Genomic DNA, 21,742 nt, shown 5'->3' with positions numbered 1-21,742 from the left:
GAATATGGGAAAGTTGTGAAATGTCCTATAAATGTCTGTTCTGTTCCTGATCTAAGGATCTCGGCTTTTAGTTGAGATGAATCTGTGCTGCACTTTATGTACACGCTCAGTAGTGAGGAGTCGGAGTTCTGGCTTAACGACTCCACAGCCCTGATGTCAGGAGAGCAGATTTATGCTTCCTTTAATGTACTGTGGTGAATATATGGCTGCAAAAAAATAATACTTTCTAAAGCATGAATAAAACAGAACTAAAGTGCTAAAAAGAAGTGTACACTAATACTAAGAAATTCTTGCTCATCGTAAGCAATAAAAGAGAAATAAACTCCATCATACTGAATCTGTTTAATGAACAGCAATAATTGTACACATTTCACGGCACACATTATGGCATCTAAGCTGACAGAATGGCAGAATTATCCAGTCAACATCTGCAGACTTCGCAACACAGTTTTTCATGACCTACAATACTCAGCTACAGACTAATCATTTCAGGTCAAAGTTTTTCACAAAAATACACCCCCCCCCCTCCCAAAAAAGAAATCTTTAATCATCGTACAATTATTAAAATAACCAAACAATATAAAAAAGTCATTATATATATATATATATACCATATAAACTGGGAACATTACAGTAAGAAAACGATGCATTTACTCCCACTGTAAATTAACCATGACACTTTTCCTGGCTAAGTAACCCAGTGTAAGAGACTTCCAGGAGTGGCGGCTAATCGTGCTGCAGGGCCAAGGGCTAATGTGGCTGATCCTCTAGGTATCTGAAACCCTATAAGTGGGTTACTTGCTCTTGCCGTTTGATTGATACATGAGGATTCATTATTCGGACTGTTATTTTCCAGTTTTCCTTTTTCTGAGGTGGTAGGCCAAGAGTAGTCTGCAGGAGAAAAAAAAATTAAAAAAGCAATACTTTGAAGGGGTTGTCCTACAATTCAACATTATTTGTCAAAAGTCATATACCTTCCTAACATCAGAAAATAGAAAGCCAGAGTCAGGTGAGCACACTAAAACTACAACTCGTCCCACAAAAAACAAGCCCTTATGTCAGCATGCACTAGTTTCTTCTGTAGGTTGGATGAGACTTGCCCATTCAGGTCTATGGATGCGAAAAATAAAAAACGGATTCCATGTCGAACCACAGTATAGCATCCAATTTTTACGGATACATGCCATTTCTTTAACATTGCAATCTGTATTTAGTCTTGTAAACTACTGCTGATGTATAAAAACAGACTTCACCCTGAATAAATGTGCTGCCGATTACTGGCTATTTACACCGTTATAAGTGTTTAATGATGGCAATATAAGAATGGATTCCTGAGAGTTGGGCCATCTTCTTTTTCCACAAGGTGTATGCATTTCACACCTTTATCAATTCCTATTGACGTTACTCTAGGGTTTTGGAAATAGGGTTTATAGACTTCCATCTACTTAAAAAGTAAAATTAAAAACAATTATTCTGCTATTTTGTATGTTTTTGACAATAACCCATGCAGTAGCACACAGTATGCACACAAGGGCTGCTGGTTCCGGAGAGAATAAAATTATATTGTTGCCTTATATGGTGAATCCTACTTGAAATGAGCATTCAAACTTACAGTAAAAAAAAAAAATGGCGATATGAATAAACATAAAGGCATTAAAGGGGTATTCCCATCTCCAAGATACTATCCCAATATATAGTAGGTGTAATAATAATATTAGCAAATACCTCCAATTAGAAATGTAGTATAGTTTTTCTGATTTGCTATGTCACTTTCCTCATGTGCAGGCATTGCAGGATCTTAGGTATCCATGGTTATGACCACTAACAAACAAACGGTCACTATATCAGTGGTCATAACCATGGATACCTAAGATCCTGCAATGCCTGCACATGAGGAAAGAGACATAGCGAATCAGAAAAACTATACTACATTTCTAATTGGAGGTATTTGCTAATATTATTATTATTATACCTACTACATATTGGAATATGATCTTGGAGATGGGAATACCCCTTTAAAGTCTCCTAGTCATCAGCTTTTTACCATGAAGATTTTCAGCAGGCTGGACGGTCTTCTTAAACTCTTCACGTGGTCTTGGTGGAGACTGAAGATTTGGAGACTTCTCTAATATGTTTCTAGACTCAATTAGAGAGATATAAAATTCCTCCATTTCTCGAGACAGAGGATCTTCATCACTTATTTTTTTTAACTCATTTTTTTCCTATTAAAAACAAAAACAAACATAGTTCAGCGCACAGTTCAGATCCCCTCACATGCCCATAGATCACCACATTTGTGGATACTAACCTCTAGCTTGGGGTTCTCCTCCTGATTACTTACGATCTGTAAATGTGGTTTTAAGGCATCATTGAGAGATGCCGTGCTCCCAGAGAGAGACCACTTTTCATCCCAAAGATCTTTACCGATAGGAAAGGCTTCTAGGTAGGGTAAATCAGGTTCAACCTCTTCGCTTACCTGTATGTATATATAAAGGGATATCTATTACCATGACATCTTACTTAAAGGGGTTGTCTAGGCTTGGGACAAAAGTCTGCAGACACCAAGTGATTGTGGACTGCCGAACTGCGTCAGTCACCGATGAGAGCGGACAGTCAAGTGACTGCATGAATGCGATTTGCGGGCTTGCAGTAATGTGCTGACTAGATGCGTTTGGCTTCTCTGAGTAGAAGTGAGTTAAGAGAAGCCGGATGAGGCTACTCGGCGCGTTGACCACAAGTATGGAATTTGCATATATGCAGTCACATGACGGCCCGCTTGCAATGGCAATATTAAGGAATCACCACAATGCGTGCAGCAACCACACCCTATCACAATGCAGCAATTTGCTGCAGTTTCTGTGCAAAGTCTGAACAACCCCTTTAATATTTGGAACACACAACCTGTTACCCACTTCTTTTTAACCATTGCACTGTAAAGATCTACAAAAACAATGAGAGGGCCAGACAGTAGCTCTATATATTCTATCCCTGTTAGCACGGATTGGAGAGTATCAGACAACCGCAAACTCCACTCAGTTGTCAATTTATTCATATATGTACAGGAGGAATAACGGAGGAACGTCACAACAGACAGTTCTAAGAAAAGATGCTTCAAAAAGATTATTTCATGAAGAAATACAAGAATATGCTTCATCAGACATATTACAAAACACAGGAGAAATTGGAAGATTTCTGCTCTAATACTTAACGGTTCAGCCTCTCTCTTTTTTTTGAACAGTAGTTATGCTGATCATAAGAAAACTCTTCCTCAAGTTGTTAATCTTTCTACCAAATGTTCTCCGGGAAGATGGTGACTATGGTGCTTACACAGCAGATAGGTAAGGATGATATATCACACATGTACATTTTACATGCATACACATATAATCACACATATACAGCAGAGATATTCGCAGCACTGGCCCATTTCCAGTGCCACATTAGTATGTGATGGCCTCAGCAGCTGGACGTTGGCCTTGCGAACGGCCTCCTAGCTGCCGGAATCCATACTGCCACTTCTAATTTGTAGGCCTGGCGCAACGTCATACCTCAACCATGACATTGCATCGTGCCTACAAATCAGAAGAGCATTTTATAATTTGCCTTTTCCAGGATAAATTAGACTGTTTGTTAGGGCTCCAGGAAAATATCTTCCTGTAAAGTCAAGTCACATATTACAGACTCATTTTGGCGCCATTTACATGGAGAGGCAACTGCACGCGTTTCAGTCAAACTAGTTCACTACTACTGTAACAATTCTCTTCCTCTTGTTTCAGTCACCCTCTCTTTTTGGTGTTGTTTGGGGTTATCAGTGTTTCCCTGCGAGTGGAGGAAGACCACCACAATAACACATGGAGGCACTGCTGGGACCCGACAAGCATGTGTTTCTGCATGTTAATCCCCATTAGCTTTTCCATACAGATCCTATACAGACCGTGCTTTGCCTCCCAGGATCAGTGGTTTTATGATGGTCAGGAATAGCGGTAGACATCACTGAAAATATAAGGTCCTTGTGATCTTAGGATTGTAATAGTTCACATTTTATTGCTTTTTGGAAACTTGTGAATAAAATGAAGCTTCTTGACCTCTGAATTCCTGTTAATTTGACAGATTTGTCCACTTTAACTATTCCGGCTTACAAAAGACGCATGCAGAAAACTTCATTATTGGTTTCCTTTAATATTCATGAATTGATAGGTTAAATAAGAAATATCGTAATAATAATAACCCAAAAATAATCAAATATGAAAGCGGTCACCAAGCATTGTACTGTACATCCAAAATGTAGGGGTGAAAAATATGGCATAAATAAAACACAAAAAACACGAACATCATCTAATTGTCTTATGTGACACATACGCTAGTCTGTAATACAGGCTCTTGAGGGGGGATCTGGAGAAGATCTGCTCTGCTGCTTCCACTCTGCTCTGAAGTTTCTTGGGATATTTCTTGTGGTTGATCGGAAGACTGGTTTAGGTAGTGCACAAATGGATTACGCATCTGTAAAGTAAGAAATAATATCTCAGGTCCTAATTCATCATTCATGGAATGTAATAGTTATCATTTTGATATAAAACTGTACTGCCGCTGATGATTTCCAGCTTCCTTCAATCTATATATTGTACTTTTTATGTTTTCGTTTTAAAACAATAGGATAAATGCCGATTAGAAATGAAAAGGCCTTTGGCTGCTGCAGAGCTATCCCATTTACTTATATGAGCCAACGCTATAGTAGAAATCACAGCCACTGTGAGGACAGCTTGCAGGTTAACAGAGCAAAAAGAGACTGCAGCACTGGCAAGCACCCGTGCGGAACTGGCAAGCTCACAGCAGCACTGGAAAGCACAAGCTAGAGCTGAGCTCCAATTGCTGTGGTTTACCAGTTAGATGCTGCTGTCAATCACTGAAATGGCAAAATTGCCAGTACGTTCCTATCAGCCCTCTGTGACATAGTTGCAGGGAGCTGGCGGGCCACCTCAGGAGCTTGGGGGTTTACTGAAGCCCCCTGTAGATGCCATCTTAGTCCTCCTGTGAAGCTGAATTGAAGGCTGAGCTTCACAGGATAACCACAATTACACAATATATTGCAAGACGACCACCACTGTGTTTTCCTAAAGCCACTTTGCCGGGGAGAACTCAATGCTGCGTGCACATAAAAGCATATAGAAAAAAAGCGCACAACAAACCTGAGTTAAAAAATTATCAAATTTTATTTAAATACATTAAAAGTAGGAAAAGCTACGAACAGAGGTGAAATACAGCAAAATGACCAATAGATGGCACCACAACACAGCTAGGTTAGTATAGTATATCATAAAACATACATGGTACAGGCTCATGGCACTGTATATTATAAGATGTCAACAGATAGCAGATTCACCCACAGTTTATAAGTATTACTGTAAGTAGAATAGTGCCATGTTTAGCCTGGTATCAGCTGCGTGCACATAGCCTAAGTTTGGTATTACCATAATCATACTGACCTGGAGAATCATGTTTCCGGGTCATTTTAATTCAACAATGAATGCAATAAAAATAAACCCCCCAAAAAACAATGCTGGCATTTCAGATTCTTTTTTCACCATTTCAACTCCGTTGGGATTTTGTTTTTCCCGTTTTTCAGTACATTGTATGGTAAAATGGATGGTGTGATTCAAAACTACAACCCATTCAGCCAAAATAAGTCTTCAGCAATACATTCGTAGATACAGCAGCTTATCCAACACAAAACCCACTACACACTGTACTTAATGCGTAAAATGGAGTCTCAGACAAAAGTATGCATAAAATCACTATGTTTTATTAAATCATTTTTAAACATAGAAATAAAAGGGAAAAAGGAAGTTAAAATTAAGCAGGGCAATGTACTGCCAGCTACACAGCGCCATATGAATAAGGGTTCACTCAATTGCTGAATGTTAGTAATTATATAAATGACTAATAGTAATCTCATCAGAAAATATGGGCTGCTATTTCATAGGAAAATAAATAATAACACCCACAGTGGGTATATAAAGTGCGAGTGCTCAGCAGCAAATAACAGAGTGTAACCTTAGTATCTCTGCCGTGCAATTTATATCATGTGGTTAGAGAGAGACAGATTACAGAGAGGAAGCCAAATGAATCAATTACTTATAGCAAGGGAGAGGAAATTTCCTAGTGGCCCTAAGTACAGCACCCCGACGACGCCATTACGCCACGCTTCTTTCAGGGGCGCTTAGAATTATCACCAAAAAGTTCTATCTTCATCTCATCAGACCAGAGAATCTTATTTCTCATAGTCTGGGAGTGCTTCATGTGTTTTTGAGCAAACTCTATGCGGGCTTTCATATGTCTTGCACTGAGGAGAGGCTTCCGTCAGGCCACTCTGCCATAAAGGCTCGACTGGTGGAGGGCTGCAGTGATAGTTGACTTTGTGGAACTTTCTCCCATCTCACGATGCCCGACAGGACGCTACTTTCACCCGATGTCTGTCTTGAGTAAATGTCTTTACGCAACCCATCCTACTACGTCTCAGCTGGGACACCTGAGAAACTGATTAGATGTGTAATGACCAGAAGGGACCATTCCAAACATTATGCATAGGAGCCTACGGAATAATTCATGCTTTGATGTATCGCACATTGTCATTTGGTCAGATTAAATGTAAATTGTTGCTCTGCAATACCACTGCAGACCAGAAAGCGGTGGGATAAGGGTCGGTAAGAAACTGTATTGGAGGATGTCTGATCAACATCCTCTATAGTCCGGTCACTATGGTGACCAGAGGTAGTTGGCAGTTAGAGAGTCAACCCGACTAGAGGTGAGTAGTCGGGTACAAGGGCTGTTAGGATTGAGAACCTTGCCAGTCTTATCAGAGCCCTGACAACCAAGAGCGAACAACAAAAAAAATATAAAAGGCACATTCCTGCCTTATGTAGAAAATCTAAATACAGAACCAAATAGGTCTGGACACTGGTGCGTGGCACTCAGCATCCTGCCCACTAAAGTAGGTAGTGCAAGAGACTGAGGGTATAATCCGAAAGACCTAAAGCTACAGAGCCCATTGCTCTATTTTCCTATTTCTTCTGGTTTTGTTCATATTTTGGAAGAGCATACAGGTGCATCTCACTAAATTAGAATATCATCAAAAAGTTAATTTATTTCAGTTCTTCAATACAAAAAGTGAAACTCATTATATAGAGTCATTAGAAACAGAGTGATCTATTTCAAGTGTTTATTTCTGTTAATGTTGATGATTATGGCTTACAGCCAATGAAAGCACAAAACTCATTATCTCAGTAAATTAGAATACTTTATAACAGCTTCTTTCATTGCAGCCATTTGGTAAATTCAAAAAAGTTATTTTTTTTCTCAAAGTGCACTCTGCACCCCATCTTGACTGAAAAAAAACAGAAATGCAGACATTTTTGAAAATTCATTAAAGAAAAACTGAAATATCACATGGTCATAAGTATTCAGACCCTTTGCTCAGACACTCATAATTAAATCACATGCTGTCCATTTCCTTGTGATCCTCCTTGAGATGGTTCTACTCCTTCATTGGAGTCCAGCTGTGTTTAATTAAACTGATAGGACTTGATTTGGAAAGGCACACACCTGTCTATATAAGACCTCACAGCTCACAGTGCATGTCAGACCAATTGAGAATCAAGAGCTCAAAAGGAACTGCCCAAGGAGCTCAGAGACAGAATTGTGGCAAGGCACAGATCTGGCCAATGTTACAAAAGAATTTCCGCGTTACTCAAGGTTCCTAAGAGCACAGTGGCCTCCATAATCCTTAAATGGAAGAAGTTTGGGACCACCAGAAGTCTTCCTAGACCTAACCGTCCAGCCAAACTGAGCAATCGTGGGAGAAGAGCCTTGGTGAGAGAGGTAAAGAAGAACCCCAAGATCACTGTGGCTGAGCTCCAGAGATGCAGTAGGGAGATGGGAGAAAGCTCCACAAAGTCAACTATCACTGCAGCCCTCCACCATTCAGGCCTTTATGGCAGAGTGGCCTGACGGAAGCCTCTTCTCAGTGTAAGACATATGAAAGCCCGCATAGAGTTTGCTCAAAAACACATGAAGGACTCCCAGACTATGAGAAATAAGATTCTCTTGTCTGAAGAGACGAAGATAGAACTTTTTGGTGATAATTCTAAGCGGTATGTGTGGAGAAAACCAGGCATTGCTCATCACCTGCCCAATACAATCCCAACAGTGAAACATGGTGGTGGCAGCATCATGCTATGGGGGTGTGCTTCAGCTGCAGTGGCAGAACGACTGGTTGCAATTGAAGGAAACATGACTGCGGCCAAGTACAGAGATATCCTGGATGAAAACCTCTTCCAGAGTGCTCTGGACCTCAGACTTGGCTGAAGGTTCACCTTCCAACAAGACAATGACCCTAAGCACACAGCTAAAATAACAAAGGAGTGGCTTCAAGCAACTCTGTGACCATTCTTGACTGGCCCAGCCAGAGCCCTGACCTAAATCCAATTGAGCATCTCTGGAGAGACCTGAAAATGGCTGTCCATCACCGTTCACCATCCAACCTGACGGAACTGGAGAGGATCTACAAGGAAGAATGGCAGAGGATCCCCAAATCCAGGTGTGAAAAACTTGTTGCATCATTTCCAAGAAGACTCATGGCTGTACTAGCTCAAAAGGGTGCTTCTACTCAATACTGAGCAAAGGGTCTGAATACTTATGACCATGTGAGATTTCAGTTTTTCTTTTTTAATAAATTTTCAAAAATTTCTACATTTGTTTTTTTCAGTCAAGATGGGGTGCAGAGTGTACATTAATGTCAAAAACATGAACTTTTTAGAATTTACCAAATGGCTGCAATGAAACAGAGTGAAAAATTTAAAGGGGTCTGAATAATTTCTGTACTTACTGTATATGAGTTTCACTTTTTGTATTAAAGAATGGAAATAAATTAACTTTTTGATGATATTCTAATTTAGGGAGATGCACCAGTAGATAGACAGACTTCCTTGTTTTTGTTTATTTATTACTTTTGTGTTGTATTTCAGCACTTGTTTTGGTAATAGATTTTAAGGCACAGGATCAATCCTGGTTGGCACATGTGGATACTATTTTTAAGAGTGAAGCGATACCTAGCGGAGTACAAGAAAGTGGTTCATCACTAGAAGTTAAAAATTCTTTAAAATTCTTACTTAAAAAGCGAATGCAAGTCTAGTGGAATAAAGCCTCGCTTGAGAATTATCTTGCTAAGAACATGATCCCCAGAGGCCTACGAGTAAGGATACTCCTCTCTTTTCCAGTTGAGGACATGCTCTTCTGTTCAAGATCGGAGGAGGCATGCAACACCTGCTCCAAATCCCTAATTGAACTCCTAATTGGGTTGAATAAAAAGAGCTTGGAGACTATGGAGAGTGAGATAGAGATCATGCAAAATAAACTCACTGACATCTTACCATCAACAGGGATGGAGTCCTTCAAAACCAATTTGAAAAAACAAATCCCAAACGTTGGAAAAAAAAGTGCAGGAGAGTAAAGCTAAAAATTCTCTCGGATTTACAGGACAACAAGAGCAATTCAGTCAACAGATGGCAGAAGTTAGAACTTTCTCAACAGTCATCTTTAATTTCTTCTCTCTCATCAATGGAAGATAGGACAGATTCTCATGACCATCAACGCTCTTTCTTCCACTCGGGGCAAACGCAAAGGGGGTAACTACACCAAAAAGAATGCTCCTTCTAAAAGGACCCCTGATACTCTGACATCAACAAACTCCAGGTGATCTATCTATCACAGATTCTATTGACCAAAACACAGGTTGAGGTATTGGGCTTGGGTCTTACCTTCTCTCCTTCCTCTCCCTTTGATCTGTTTACAGCAATATAGGATTTGCATTTGTTTGCGAGGAAACTCATCCTGAAAACACTTTACGATAAAACCCGTACGGATACTTATTGGACTGAAAGAGAGTGGGAGGCGATAGCCATCTTGGAGGAATTGAGAGGAAACAGAACCAAAACCTTTGGGAGGTAAGTTTATGGTACCAAAACCCAAACGCTTTCCCCCTTTAAACCGCTTTCCAGAAGTGAAACTCTTTGTAAAGTTGGTCACAGAGGCGTTTAAAAAGATTCCAAGAAACATAAAAAAGGACAACAACATGTCCATTGAGCACAGACTCCAGCAACTTAAAGGGATTGTCATCAAACCAGCGGATAAGGGCGGAAACGTAATGGTGTGGCCAACGGGCACGTATGTAAAAGAAGTCTATCGTCAATTGAGAAATAATGACTGCTACAAAAGACTCATTTAATCCCATCTATACATTTCAGGGTGAGCTACGGGACATCTGGGAGGAAGCCTTTCAAGAGGGCTTAATACCAAAGGACAAAGAAGGCATTATCCCCGAGCATCCACGAACACCTTGCTTTTACCTTCTCCCCAAGGTGCATAAAAGCATGACGGCTCCACCAGGGTGTCCGATCGTCTCCAGGAATGGAGGACGATGTGAGATGGTAGGTAGATTTCTTGACTATCATCTTAAGCCAATTGTGGAAACACTCCCCTCATACCTTAGGGACACAGGAGAGGTTTTGAACAAGACTGCCAATATCCATCTTGATGATGACATGTGGTTGGCAACATTTCATGTAGAGTCGCTCTACACCTCGATAAGAAATCCCGATCGTTTAGAAGCGGTTAACTCTTTCCTTACAATGACCAATATGGAAGATGGGTTTATTCGACTGTTGATGTCGCTATTTGAGTTTGTTCTTTTGCATGACCTCTTCATATTTAAGGAGACACTCTACCTGCAGCTCCAGGGTACAGCCATGGGGGCAGCCTTTTCGCCGTCCTATGCATGTCTGTTCCTGGGGCTATGGTAGAGACAGATCTTCCTTACCGATCCCATCCTCCAAATCTCTCAGATATTACTGTGGAACTGGTATACTGATGATGATGTCCTTGCCATTTGGCAAAAGACAGAACAGGATCTCCTTGCCTTTGTTAAGAGACTGAACAACAATAATAGTAACATCAATGTGACGATACAGTTTATAATCTTAAAATCAGCCAGACGTTTTGGTTTGTTAATCCAAAAGAAATACACTATTACCTTTATGTTGACTTGTGAATGTACAGTTATATGAAAAAGTTTGGGCACCCCTATTAATCTTAAGCTTAATGTTTTTTAAAAATCTGTGTTTTTGCAACAGCTATTTCAGTTTGATATATGTAATAACTGTTGGACACAGTAATGTTTCTGCCTTGAAATTAGGTTTATTGTACTAACAGAAAATGTGCAATCTGCATTCAAACAAAATTTGACAGGTGCATAAGTATGGGCACCCTTATCATTTTCTTGTTTTAAATACTCCTACCTACTTTTTACTGACGTACTAAAGCACTTTTTTGGTTTTGTAACCTCATTGAGCTTTGAACTTCATAGCCAGGTGTATGCAATCATGAGAAAAGCTACTTAAAGTGGCCACTTGCAAGTTGTTCTCCTGTTTGAATCTCCTCTGAAGAGTGGCATCATGGGCTCCTCAAAACAACTGTCAAATGATCTAAAAACAAAGATTATTCAACATAGTTGTTCAGGGGAAGGATACAAAAAGCTGTCTCAGAGATTTAACCTGTCAGTTTCCACTGTGAGGAACATAGTAAGGAAATGGAAGAACACAGGGACAGTTCTTGTTAAGGCCAGAAGTGGCAGGCCAAGAAAAACATCAGAAAGGCAGTGGAGAAGAATGGTGAGATCAGTCAAGGACAATCCTCAGGCTACCTCCAGAGAGCTGCAGCATCAACTTGCTGCAGATGGTGTCACTGTGCATCGGTCAACTATACAACGCACTTTGCACAAGGAGAAGCTGTATGGGAGAGTGATGCGAAAGAAGCCGTTTCTGCAAGCACGCCACAAACAGAGTAGGCTGAGGTATGCAAAAGCACATTTGGAGAAGCCAATTTCTTTTTGGAAGAAGGTCCTGTGGACTGATGAAACCAAGATTGAGTTGTTTGGTCATACAAAAAGGCGTTATGCATGGCGGCAAAAAAACACAGCATTCCAAGAAAAACACTTGCTACCCACAGTAAAATTTGGTGGAGGTTCCATCATGCTTTGGGGCTGTGTGGCCAATGCCGGCACCGGGAATCTTGTTAAAGTTGAGGGACGCATGGATTCCACTCAGTATCAGCAGATTCTTGACAATAATGTTCAAGAATCAGTGATAAAGTTGAAGTTACGCAGGGGATGGATCTTTCAGCAAGACAATGATCCAAAACACCGCTCCAAATCTACTCAGGCATTCATGCAGAGGAACAATTACAAGGTTCTGGAATGGCCATCCCAGTCCCCAGACCTGAATATCATTGAACATCTGTGGGATCATTTGAAGAGGGCTGTCCATGCTCAGCGACCATCAAACTTAACTGAACTGGAATTGTTTTGTAAAGAGGAATGGTCAAAAATACCTTCATCCAGGATCTCATTAAAAGCTACAGGAAGCGACTAGAGGCTGTTATTTTTGCAAAAGGAGGATCAACTAAATATTAATGTCACTTTTCTGGTGAGGTGCCCATACTTATGCACCTGTCAAATTTTGTTTGAATGCAGATTGCACATTTTCTGTTAGTACAATAAACCTCATTTCAAGGCAGAAACATTACTGTGTCCAACAGTTATTACATATATCAAACTGAAATAGCTGTTGCAAAAACACCAATTTTTAAAAAAACATTAAGCTTAAGATTAATAGGGGTGCCCAAACTTTTTCATATAACTGTATGTGTATTTCTGTGCCTGGGGAGGGTCAGACCAGTATTTGCATAACCCTGATTGTGGTCTCCTCTTTGATTCTGAAACAATGATGTCGACTTAAAGAGCCCCCTACTATACCAACTATGTAAATAGATTAGCCCTGTGAGTAATGCCCTTACTAACCCCTTATCTGTGAATGTGTACTTGAAGGACAACTGTAACTATTTTAAGGGACATGTGCTTCTGTAGCAGCGAGACTTAAAAACAGAGAATCAAGCAAGAGGACACTTAGACTCTCTTTACACCATCAGCTTGGTAGTATGGCCTTACCCAAACCAGGGCTGTGGAGTTGCGGTAAGCCAAACCTCCGACTGACTCCTCAATTTCCATGACACAGACTCCACGACATTTCATAACTTTCCCAAATTCTTATGAAAAAATATTCCTCACAAACTGCATTGAATTACTGTACACAATTTATTATATATTTTAGGAGTTGGAGTCTGTCAATTTTATACCGACTCCACCAAGATGGACACCGACTCCACAGCCCTAACCCAAACAGACACAGATTTGGATTCTACATGGATTCTAGCCTAGAGGAATATAGCCCTGACTGGAATGATACATATCTGCTCCACTGACCATCAGAGAGCCCATGGATACGTTTGGGGAGACCAGGTTGGGACGGTGAAGTCACCTGGCCCCATGGATATGTTGTTTGGGGTTGCCAGGAGGGACCATCCGGTCGCCTGCAACCAATGGAGACATTCGGAGAAGCCAGATTGGGACGAGCCGGTCATCTGGCCCCAGGGAAACTCTCGGAGGCCAGGGTGGAACCTTCAGGTCTCCTGGCCTTGTACCTCGATAGACTGCTAGCTTCCCAAGCTGGCCGCTACATTCTCTTTGTGGGGGCCCGCCAGAAGCGGGGGGCCACTGGTTGAGGTAGTTGACCCTCGGAAGTCCCAAAATTGCAGCTGTTCTATACAAGGCGTGTGGAGCGGAAGGGTGAGACTGTAATGTTGTACCATCTTGGGTATTTGCTGGGACTGTTCCATCTGTTTATTGTCTGCTTTGTGGTTCAATAAAGTATTGCCACACTGTTTTACCCACACCCTGTGTTGTCTGAGTAGTATTACGCCCACGGAAGACCCCGGGGTCTTCACAATCAAATTGACTTGTAAATACAGCAGGACAAGCATTGACTTCCTTGACATACGGATCTTCAGAGGGGATGATGGCCTTCTACAAAGCGACATGCATAGGAAAACCACGGCAGTGAATGCTCTGCTGCATTCCTCCTCAGCCCATCCACGACATGACGTCTCATTTCAGCTACAGGTGAGTGACCTTCAAAAAGATTTTAAGATCATGGCTACTCCAGACGGATAATCAGGAATGGTTGGAGAAAGGTATCTTTTAGGGAAGATATTACAAAAAAGGAGTCTACTTCCACAAGAGCAACAGGTGAGAGTCATCTCTACCTTTAAGGACAACTCCTTGTCTGTTAGGAATGCCTTGAGTAAAAATTGGCCCATTCTGAAACAAGACCCCACATTGCTGAAATATACCACTGGTTCCCTCAATCACCTTTAGGAGGGCCAAGAATCTGCGTGACTTGCTAGTCCACAGCTATCATAGAGACCCAGGCCCAGAAAGGGCATTTGGTGCCAAGGGCACAAGATGGTGTTTCTTCCCGTGCAGGGATTGTGCGGCATGTGCAAATTTTGAAAGATGTTTTTCTTTTCTATCCAGTGATGGCAAAAAGAATTTAAAATCGCACAGCATATATCTTGTGGCACGGAAGGGGTGATTTATTATGCGAGTAGCCCATGTGGGCTAATCTATGTTGGTCTCATCACCAACTCCGAGTTCTTGAACAGGTACGGGATATTAGGAATGCCCGGGAATCACTTGAGGATGCTCAACTCAAGCCTATCCCGAGACATTGTAAGGCTGCACATGGGTGTGATACCAGCCTTCTGAAGATACATGGTCTTGATGGACAAACAAGGATGTGATTGGAAGAAAACCCTTGCCCAATTAGAGGCGAAACAGATCATGAGAATAGACTGCCTTCGCCCCAAAGGCCTGAATGAGGTCTTGAGTTTTGTCCCTTTCTTGTAAATTATATTTGTGTCTTTGTTTTTATTGTTTTTAACTTCTCACTTTTTGGTATCTTTATATGCATGTCACCTGTTACTCTTTTTACATTCTTGATAACTGTGAGTGACCTTTGGACCATGGTACAAATCCTTCCGTAGGACCACTATGATGCTTCCCCTATTTCTTCGTTTTGTGATGTGCTTGGGGGATCGCCATGTTTTCACTTGTGGCCTCGCTGTTGACCCCTTACATCTTTCATCTTTTTTTATCATGTATTTATTTTTTATTATTTTTCATTTTTTACTTTATCAATAATTCCATTAATGTAATTTATGCATTATGATGTTTCATGTTTGAATGGCTATTGCACACGGTATTCACATTTATGCTTTACAGGTTTTTATTCTTCACTATTTATTATATGTTATGTTGCAGTGCCACATTTTAGACACCTTTTTATCTATCATGTTAGGACTCTTTGTCACATACAAACACACATCACATCAGTATGTGTTTCCACACTATTTGCACTTTGTTATGCACTGTCACTTTAATCTTATTTAGAAAATCTTTTTTTTCAGCTAAATGTCACTGTTGACACATTGCTCTAGTCACTCTTCCTTTCTGGCCTTGTTTGGCTTTTTGTCACCATGGCTTTTGCATTTTATATTGTGGTTTTATGTATTCCTGATTCACATCCAGGTATTTACTGGTTACTTTCTCTTTCACTTTGTGTGTTCTTGTACTGATTCATATCAGGTAGGCACCCTGCCAGCTTTCTAATGTACAGTGAAGGAAATAAGTATTTGATCCCTTGCTGTTTTTGTAAGTTTGCCAACTGACAAAGACATGAACAGTCTATAATTTTAGGGGTAGGTTAATTTTAACCCCTTTATGACATAGGGAGTATTAGTACGCCTTGTGCCATAAACCCCGGTTCAGTGAGGGCTCCGGCGCTGAGCCCGCACTGAACCGAGCACATGTCAGCTGATTCTTACAGCTGACATGTGCCCGCAAAAGCCGCGGTTGGAATCGCGATCCACCCGCGGCTGTTAACATGTTAAATGCCGCTGTCAATCTCCGACAGCGGCATTTAACTCGCGCTTCCGGGAAGCGCGTCCTAAGCCCTGCCCTTCGGCGACCCCGTCACATGAAAGCGGGTCGCCGATGGGTGGTCATGACAACCCTGGGTCTGCAGCAGACACCAGTGGTTGTCATGAGCTGGTCGCTATGAGCGCCACCTAGTGGTCGGCGGTCATAGCACAGGACTATTTCTGCTGCATGCAGGGGGATCTGCTTGTCCCCTATATACAGCAGAGCCGATCAAATGAGTGCTGCTTCTAGTCTCCTATGGAGACTATAGAAGCAAGCAAAAAGTGAAAAAAAAATGTTTTAAAAAATATATATATATAAAAAAAATATATATAAAAGTTTAAATCACCCCCCTTTCGCCCCATTCAAAATAATAAAAAAAAAAAAACCCACATACACATATTTGGTATCGCCGCGTTCAGAATCGCCCGATCTATTAATATATATAAAAAAAAATTTATCCGATCGGTAAACGGCATAACGAGAAAAAAAATTCTAAACGCCAGAATTACGTTTTTTGGTGGCCACAAAATTGCAATAAAATGCAATAACGAGCGATCAAAACATCGGATCTACCCCAAAATAGCATCAATAAAAACTTCAGCTCGGTGTGCAAAAAATAAGCCCTCACCCGGCCCCAGATAACAAAAAAAGGAGACGCCATGTTTGTTTTTTTAACCAAATTTTGGATTTTTTTTTCACCACTTAAATAAAAAAGAACCTGTACATGTTTGGTGTCTACGAACTCGTAATGACCTGGAGAATAATGGTGACTGGTCAGTTTTAGCATTCAGTGAACGTGGTTTAAAAAAAAACAAAAAAAAAAACACATCTGTGGTATTGCACTTTTTTTTTGCAATTTCACGGCGCTTGAAATTTTTTTCCCGTTTTCCCGTACACGATATGGTAAAACTAGTAATGGCGTTGAAAAGTACAACTCGTCCAGCAAAAAATAAGCCCTCACATGGCCATATTGACCAAAAACTAAAAACGCTATGGCTCTGGGAACAAGGGGAGCAAAAACCGAAAAAGCAAACACGGAAAATGCTCCGGTCCTTAAGGGGTTAACATTGAGAGATAGAATAACCCCCCCCCCAAAAAAAAAATCAAAAATCAAGAAAATCACATTGTATAAATTAGATAAATTTGCATTTTGCAGTGAGAAATAAGTATTTGATCCCCTACAAACCAATATGAGTTCTGGCTCCTACAGACCAGTTAGACGCTCCTAATCAATTCATTACCTGCATTAAAAGACAACTGTCTTACATAGTCACCTGTATAAAAGACTCCTGTCCAAAGACTCAATTAATCAGTCAGACTAACCTCTACAACATGGGCAAGACCAAAGAGCTTTTTAAGGATGTCAGGGACAAGATCATAGACATGCACAAAGCTGGAATGGGCTACAAAACCATAAGTAAGACGCTGGGTGAGAAGGATACAACTGTTGGTGCAATAGTAAGAAAATGGAAGAAATACAAAATGACTGTCAATCAACATCGATCTGGGGCACCATGCAAAATCTCTCTCCCAGGTCAAGACCTTCCTTCAAGGAGTTGCTCATCTAGCAATTCCATATCGTCCTCCTGTGGACCCGTAGGACCTTAACCTAGTTCTGCGCTTTCTTCAGGGATCCCCCTTCAAACCAATTCAGGACATCTCATCTTCTCTTCTCTCCTGGAAGGTTGCCTTTTTGGTTGTGATTAGTTCCATCAGATGGGTCTCAGAGTTAGCAGCTCTCTTGCCGCTCCCTCTTCCTCGTCTTCCACCAGGACAAGGTGGTCCTTCGTCCAGTGCCTTCCTTCTTTCGGTGGTATCCCCATTCCATATCAAAGAGGATATGGTCCTTGCTTCTTTCTGCCCATCCCCTGTTCATCCTCTGGAAAAGTCTCTCCACAAACTGGACCAAGTCAGGGCACTGTCTCTACCTCTCAAGAACAGCATCCTTCAGACTTTCGGATTCCTTGTTAGTCATTCCTGAGGGTCACTGGAAGGGACACCCTGCCTCCAAGTCTACTATCGCCAGTTGGATCCGCTTGGCTATACTGGAGACTTGTCATATCAAGGATAGACCACCCCCTCCGGAAGTGAGGGCTCACTCCACCTGTGCGGTGGGGGCCTCCTGGGCCATTCGACACAAGGCTTCTGCAACCCAAAATTTGTAAGGCTGCTACCTGGTCTTCCTGTCATACATTTGCAAGATTCTATAGGGTACATACCTCCGCCTCGGCTGATGCTGATCTGAATAAGAAGGTGCTGCAAGCGGCGGTTGCTAGTCGCCCGACCTGATTTAAGTGCATTTTTTTCTGTTCCTGCCCTGGGGACTGCTGTAGGACATCCCCTTGTTTCCTGTGTCCCCTAGTGAAGCGATAAAGGATTTTTGGTGTTTACCGTACAATCTTTCTTGGAGCCTTCATTGGGGAACAAAGCATTCTCTGTTAATTTGTGCCTATATTGGGCCTGAGTGCCTTGGTTGGGCCTGTATATAGTTCTTGTTATTGCTTCTCCTACTGCTTTTTTACTAAAACTGACGAGCTTTGTGCCAGTCGGTGTGTGTACACTGCTGATGAGGAGCTAGCTCTTTTTTTGCCCAGTGTCAGCCTCTTACCAACAGCCACATACACCCATGGTTTCCTGTGTCCAATGAAGGCTCCAAGAAAGATTATACGGTACCAAAAATTCTTCTTCTATCAGTTCTGTTGCCATCCAGCCTGGACCTGTAAGGAGATCCAGTGTTGCGCCTAAATGGTGAAGCTGTGAAAACCTGATCGGTGATCCAGTAAACCGTTTGATCTGTTCATACAAAGGTCTGGTCTGCCTTCTTCCTATGTCTAAATCCTCCAAATGTACCTTGGTAACGGGTCTGAAACGCCAGGAACCAAGTAGGAAAACTGTGACACCCCAAACCGCAGAATAGCCATATTGCAGAATAGCCATACCACTGCTCGGCACCTACGTCTGGGACCAATAGTGCCTCCAGGCCCTACTACAACCCCTGGCAAAAATTATGGAATCACCGGGCTCGGAGGATGTTCATTCAGTTGTTTAATGTTGTTGATAAAAAGCAGATCACAGACATGGCACAAAACTAAATTCATTTTCAAATGGCAACTTTATGGCTTTAAGAAACACAAAGAAATCAAGAAAAAAAAATGTGGTACTCAGTAAGGGTATTTTTTTTCAGACCAAGTAGAGGGAAAAAATTATGGAATCACTCAATTCTGAGGAAAAAATTATGGAATCACCCTGTAAATCTTCATTTCCAAAACTAACACCTGCATCAAATTAGATCTGCTCGTTAGTCTGCATATAAAAAGGAGTGATCACACCTTGGAGAGCTTTTGCACCAAGTGGACTGACATGAATCATGTCTCCTACAAGAGAGATGTCAATTGAAACAAAGGAGAGGATTATCAAACTCTTAAAAGAAGGTAAATCATCACGTAATGTTGCAAAAGATGTTGGTTGTTCACAGTCAGCTGTGACTAAAATCTGGACCAAATACAAACAACATAGGAAGGTTGTTAAAGGCAAATATACTGGTAGACCAAGGAAGACATCAAAGCGTCAAGACCGGAAACTTAAAGAAATATGTCTCCAAAACAGGAAAAAAAATTACCCTTACTGAGTACCACATTTTTTTCATGTTTCTTAAAGCCCTATAGTTGCCATTTGAAATTACTTTAGTTTTGTGCCATGTCAGTGAGCAGCTTTTTTTCAACAACATTAAACAACTGAATGAACATCCTCCGAGCCCGGTGATTCCATAATTTTAGCCAGGGGTTGTACTCAGTGTGCCATACATTACAGATGGCAGCTGAGATATTTAAAATCCTGACAGTGCACTATACAAAAGCTTACCTGTTTGCTAAAAAAAGTTATTTGTAATATTTGAATGTATTTTATTAAAATTTCTCAGAGAATACTTTTAACCCCTTTACAACCCAAGGTGGTTTGCACTTTAATGACCAGGCCAATTTTTACAATTCTGACCAGTGTCACTTTATGAGGTAATTATTCTGGAACGCTTCAACGGATCCCCCTGATTCTGAGACTGTTTTTTCGTGACATATTGTACTTCATGATTGTGGTAAAATTTCTTCAATATCACTTGCGTTTATTTGTGAAAAAACGGAAATTTGGCGAATTTTTATGCCCTTAAATCAGAGAGATATGTCACAAAAAATAGTTAATAAATAACATTTCCCACATGTTTACTTTACATCAGCACAATTTTGGAACCAAAATTTTTTTTTGTTATGGAGCTATAAGGGTTAAAAGTTGACCAGCGATTTCTCATTTTTCCAACAAAATTTACAAAAACATTTTTCTAGGGACCACATCACATTTGAAGTCACTTTGAGAGGTCTTTATGACAGAAAATACCCAAAAGTGACACCATTCTAAAAACTGCACCCCTCAAGGTGCTCAAAACCACATTCAAGAACTTTATTAACCCTTTAGGTAGGTGCTTCACAGGAATTTTTGGAACGTGGAAGAAAAATATGAACATTTAACTTTTTTCACAAAAATGTTACTTTAGACCCAATTTTTTTTATTTTCGCAGGGATAACAGGAAAAAATGGACCCCAAAATTTGTTGTGTAATTTCCCCTGGGCAGGCAGATATCCCACACTGTTTTGGAACACGGCAGGGCTCGGAAGGGAAGGAGCGCCATTTGAATTTTCAATTGTAAAATTTGCTTGAATAATTAGCGGACGCCATGTTGCGTTTGGAGAGCCCCTGATGTGCCTAAACAGTGGAAACCCCCCACAAGTGACCCCATTTTGGAAACTAGACCCCCCTGGAAACTTATCTAGATGGGTGGTGAGCATTTAGAACCCCCAGGTGCTTCACAAATTAATCCGTAAAAATGAAAAAGTATTTTTTTTCCACTTTTTCATTTTTACGAATCAATTTGTGAAGCACCTGGGGGTTCCAAGTGCTCACTATGCATCTAGATAGGTGCCTTGGGGGGCCTAGTTTCCAAAATGGGGTCACTTGTGGGGGAGCTCCAATGTTTAGACACACAGGGGCTCTCCAAATGCAACATGGTGTCCGCTAACAATTTGAGCCGATTTTCCATTCAATTTGTTAGCGGACACCATGTCGCGTTTGGAGAGCCCCTGTGTGCCTAAACAGTGGAAACCCCCCCACAAGTGACCCCATTTTGGAAACTAGACCCCTCAAGGATTTTATCAAGGGGTATAGTGAACATTTTGAACCCAGAGGCACGACAGAGAATTTGATAACATTAGGTCATCATATTGAATAAGTTGTCATTAGTCTTGAGCGCAAGTGCTCGCTACTTGAGTTTGCATCGAGTACTCAGGTATGCACCATGTACTGAAAGTGCTCGAGTGACATGCTCGAGTCCCTGCCCCGCATGATTCACGGTTATTAGACACCCAAAAAAAACCATGCAGGGATCGCTCGTGCATGGCAGGCAATCCCCGCAAAGTTTTTTTGACCGCGAAGCATATGGGGCGAAGACTCGAGCACGTCACTCAAATACCCACGATACTCAATGCATACCAGAGCACCCGATGCAAACTCAAGTAGCGAGCACTTGCGCTCAACACTAGTCGCCATATCGTCATCTTTTTTTCTTACTTTTGAAAAAAATCCCAACCCCAACCCCAGCACAACCCTAACCCGAGAGTTTATTTTTTACGCCGTTCCTTGTGTGGTATTAAGTGATTAGACGACCTTATTCTTCGGGTCGGTGTGATTACAGAGATACCAGAATCATATGGGGTTTTTATGATTGACAGCAGTCACACACTAGACGCATTTTTTGTAAAATCTAGTTTTTGC

At 41.2% G+C, this 21,742-nt stretch overlaps 1 protein-coding gene across 3 annotated transcripts in view; it reads right to left on the bottom strand.

Moving 5' to 3' along the window:
* Positions 1-608: 608 nt before the first annotated feature.
* Positions 609-21,742, bottom strand: part of TDRD5 (tudor domain containing 5) — a 52,311-nt gene continuing 31,177 nt past the window's right edge. For 2 of the 3 annotated variants that reach the window (XM_073642598.1, XM_073642601.1), the window contains 4 exons: positions 4,360-4,500; positions 2,309-2,476; positions 2,045-2,222; positions 609-891 (listed from right to left, as the gene is read on the bottom strand). In XM_073642598.1, the coding sequence (XP_073498699.1) occupies positions 689-891; positions 2,045-2,222; positions 2,309-2,476; positions 4,360-4,500 (690 nt within the window). In that variant the 3' untranslated portion in view covers positions 609-688. The remainder of the gene's footprint in view (positions 892-2,044; positions 2,223-2,308; positions 2,477-4,359; positions 4,501-21,742) is intronic. The other variant, XM_073642600.1, reaches the window with a different exon arrangement.

The sequence above is a fragment of the Phyllobates terribilis genome, unplaced genomic scaffold (assembly GCF_046119375.1).
Source record: "Phyllobates terribilis strain yellow unplaced genomic scaffold, ASM4611937v1 Scaffold_8__6_contigs__length_399053987, whole genome shotgun sequence".
NCBI lineage: Eukaryota > Metazoa > Chordata > Amphibia > Anura > Dendrobatidae > Phyllobates > Phyllobates terribilis.
The sequence above is the reverse complement of the archived record's forward strand: the minus strand, read 5'-3'. Positions and strand labels throughout refer to the sequence as shown.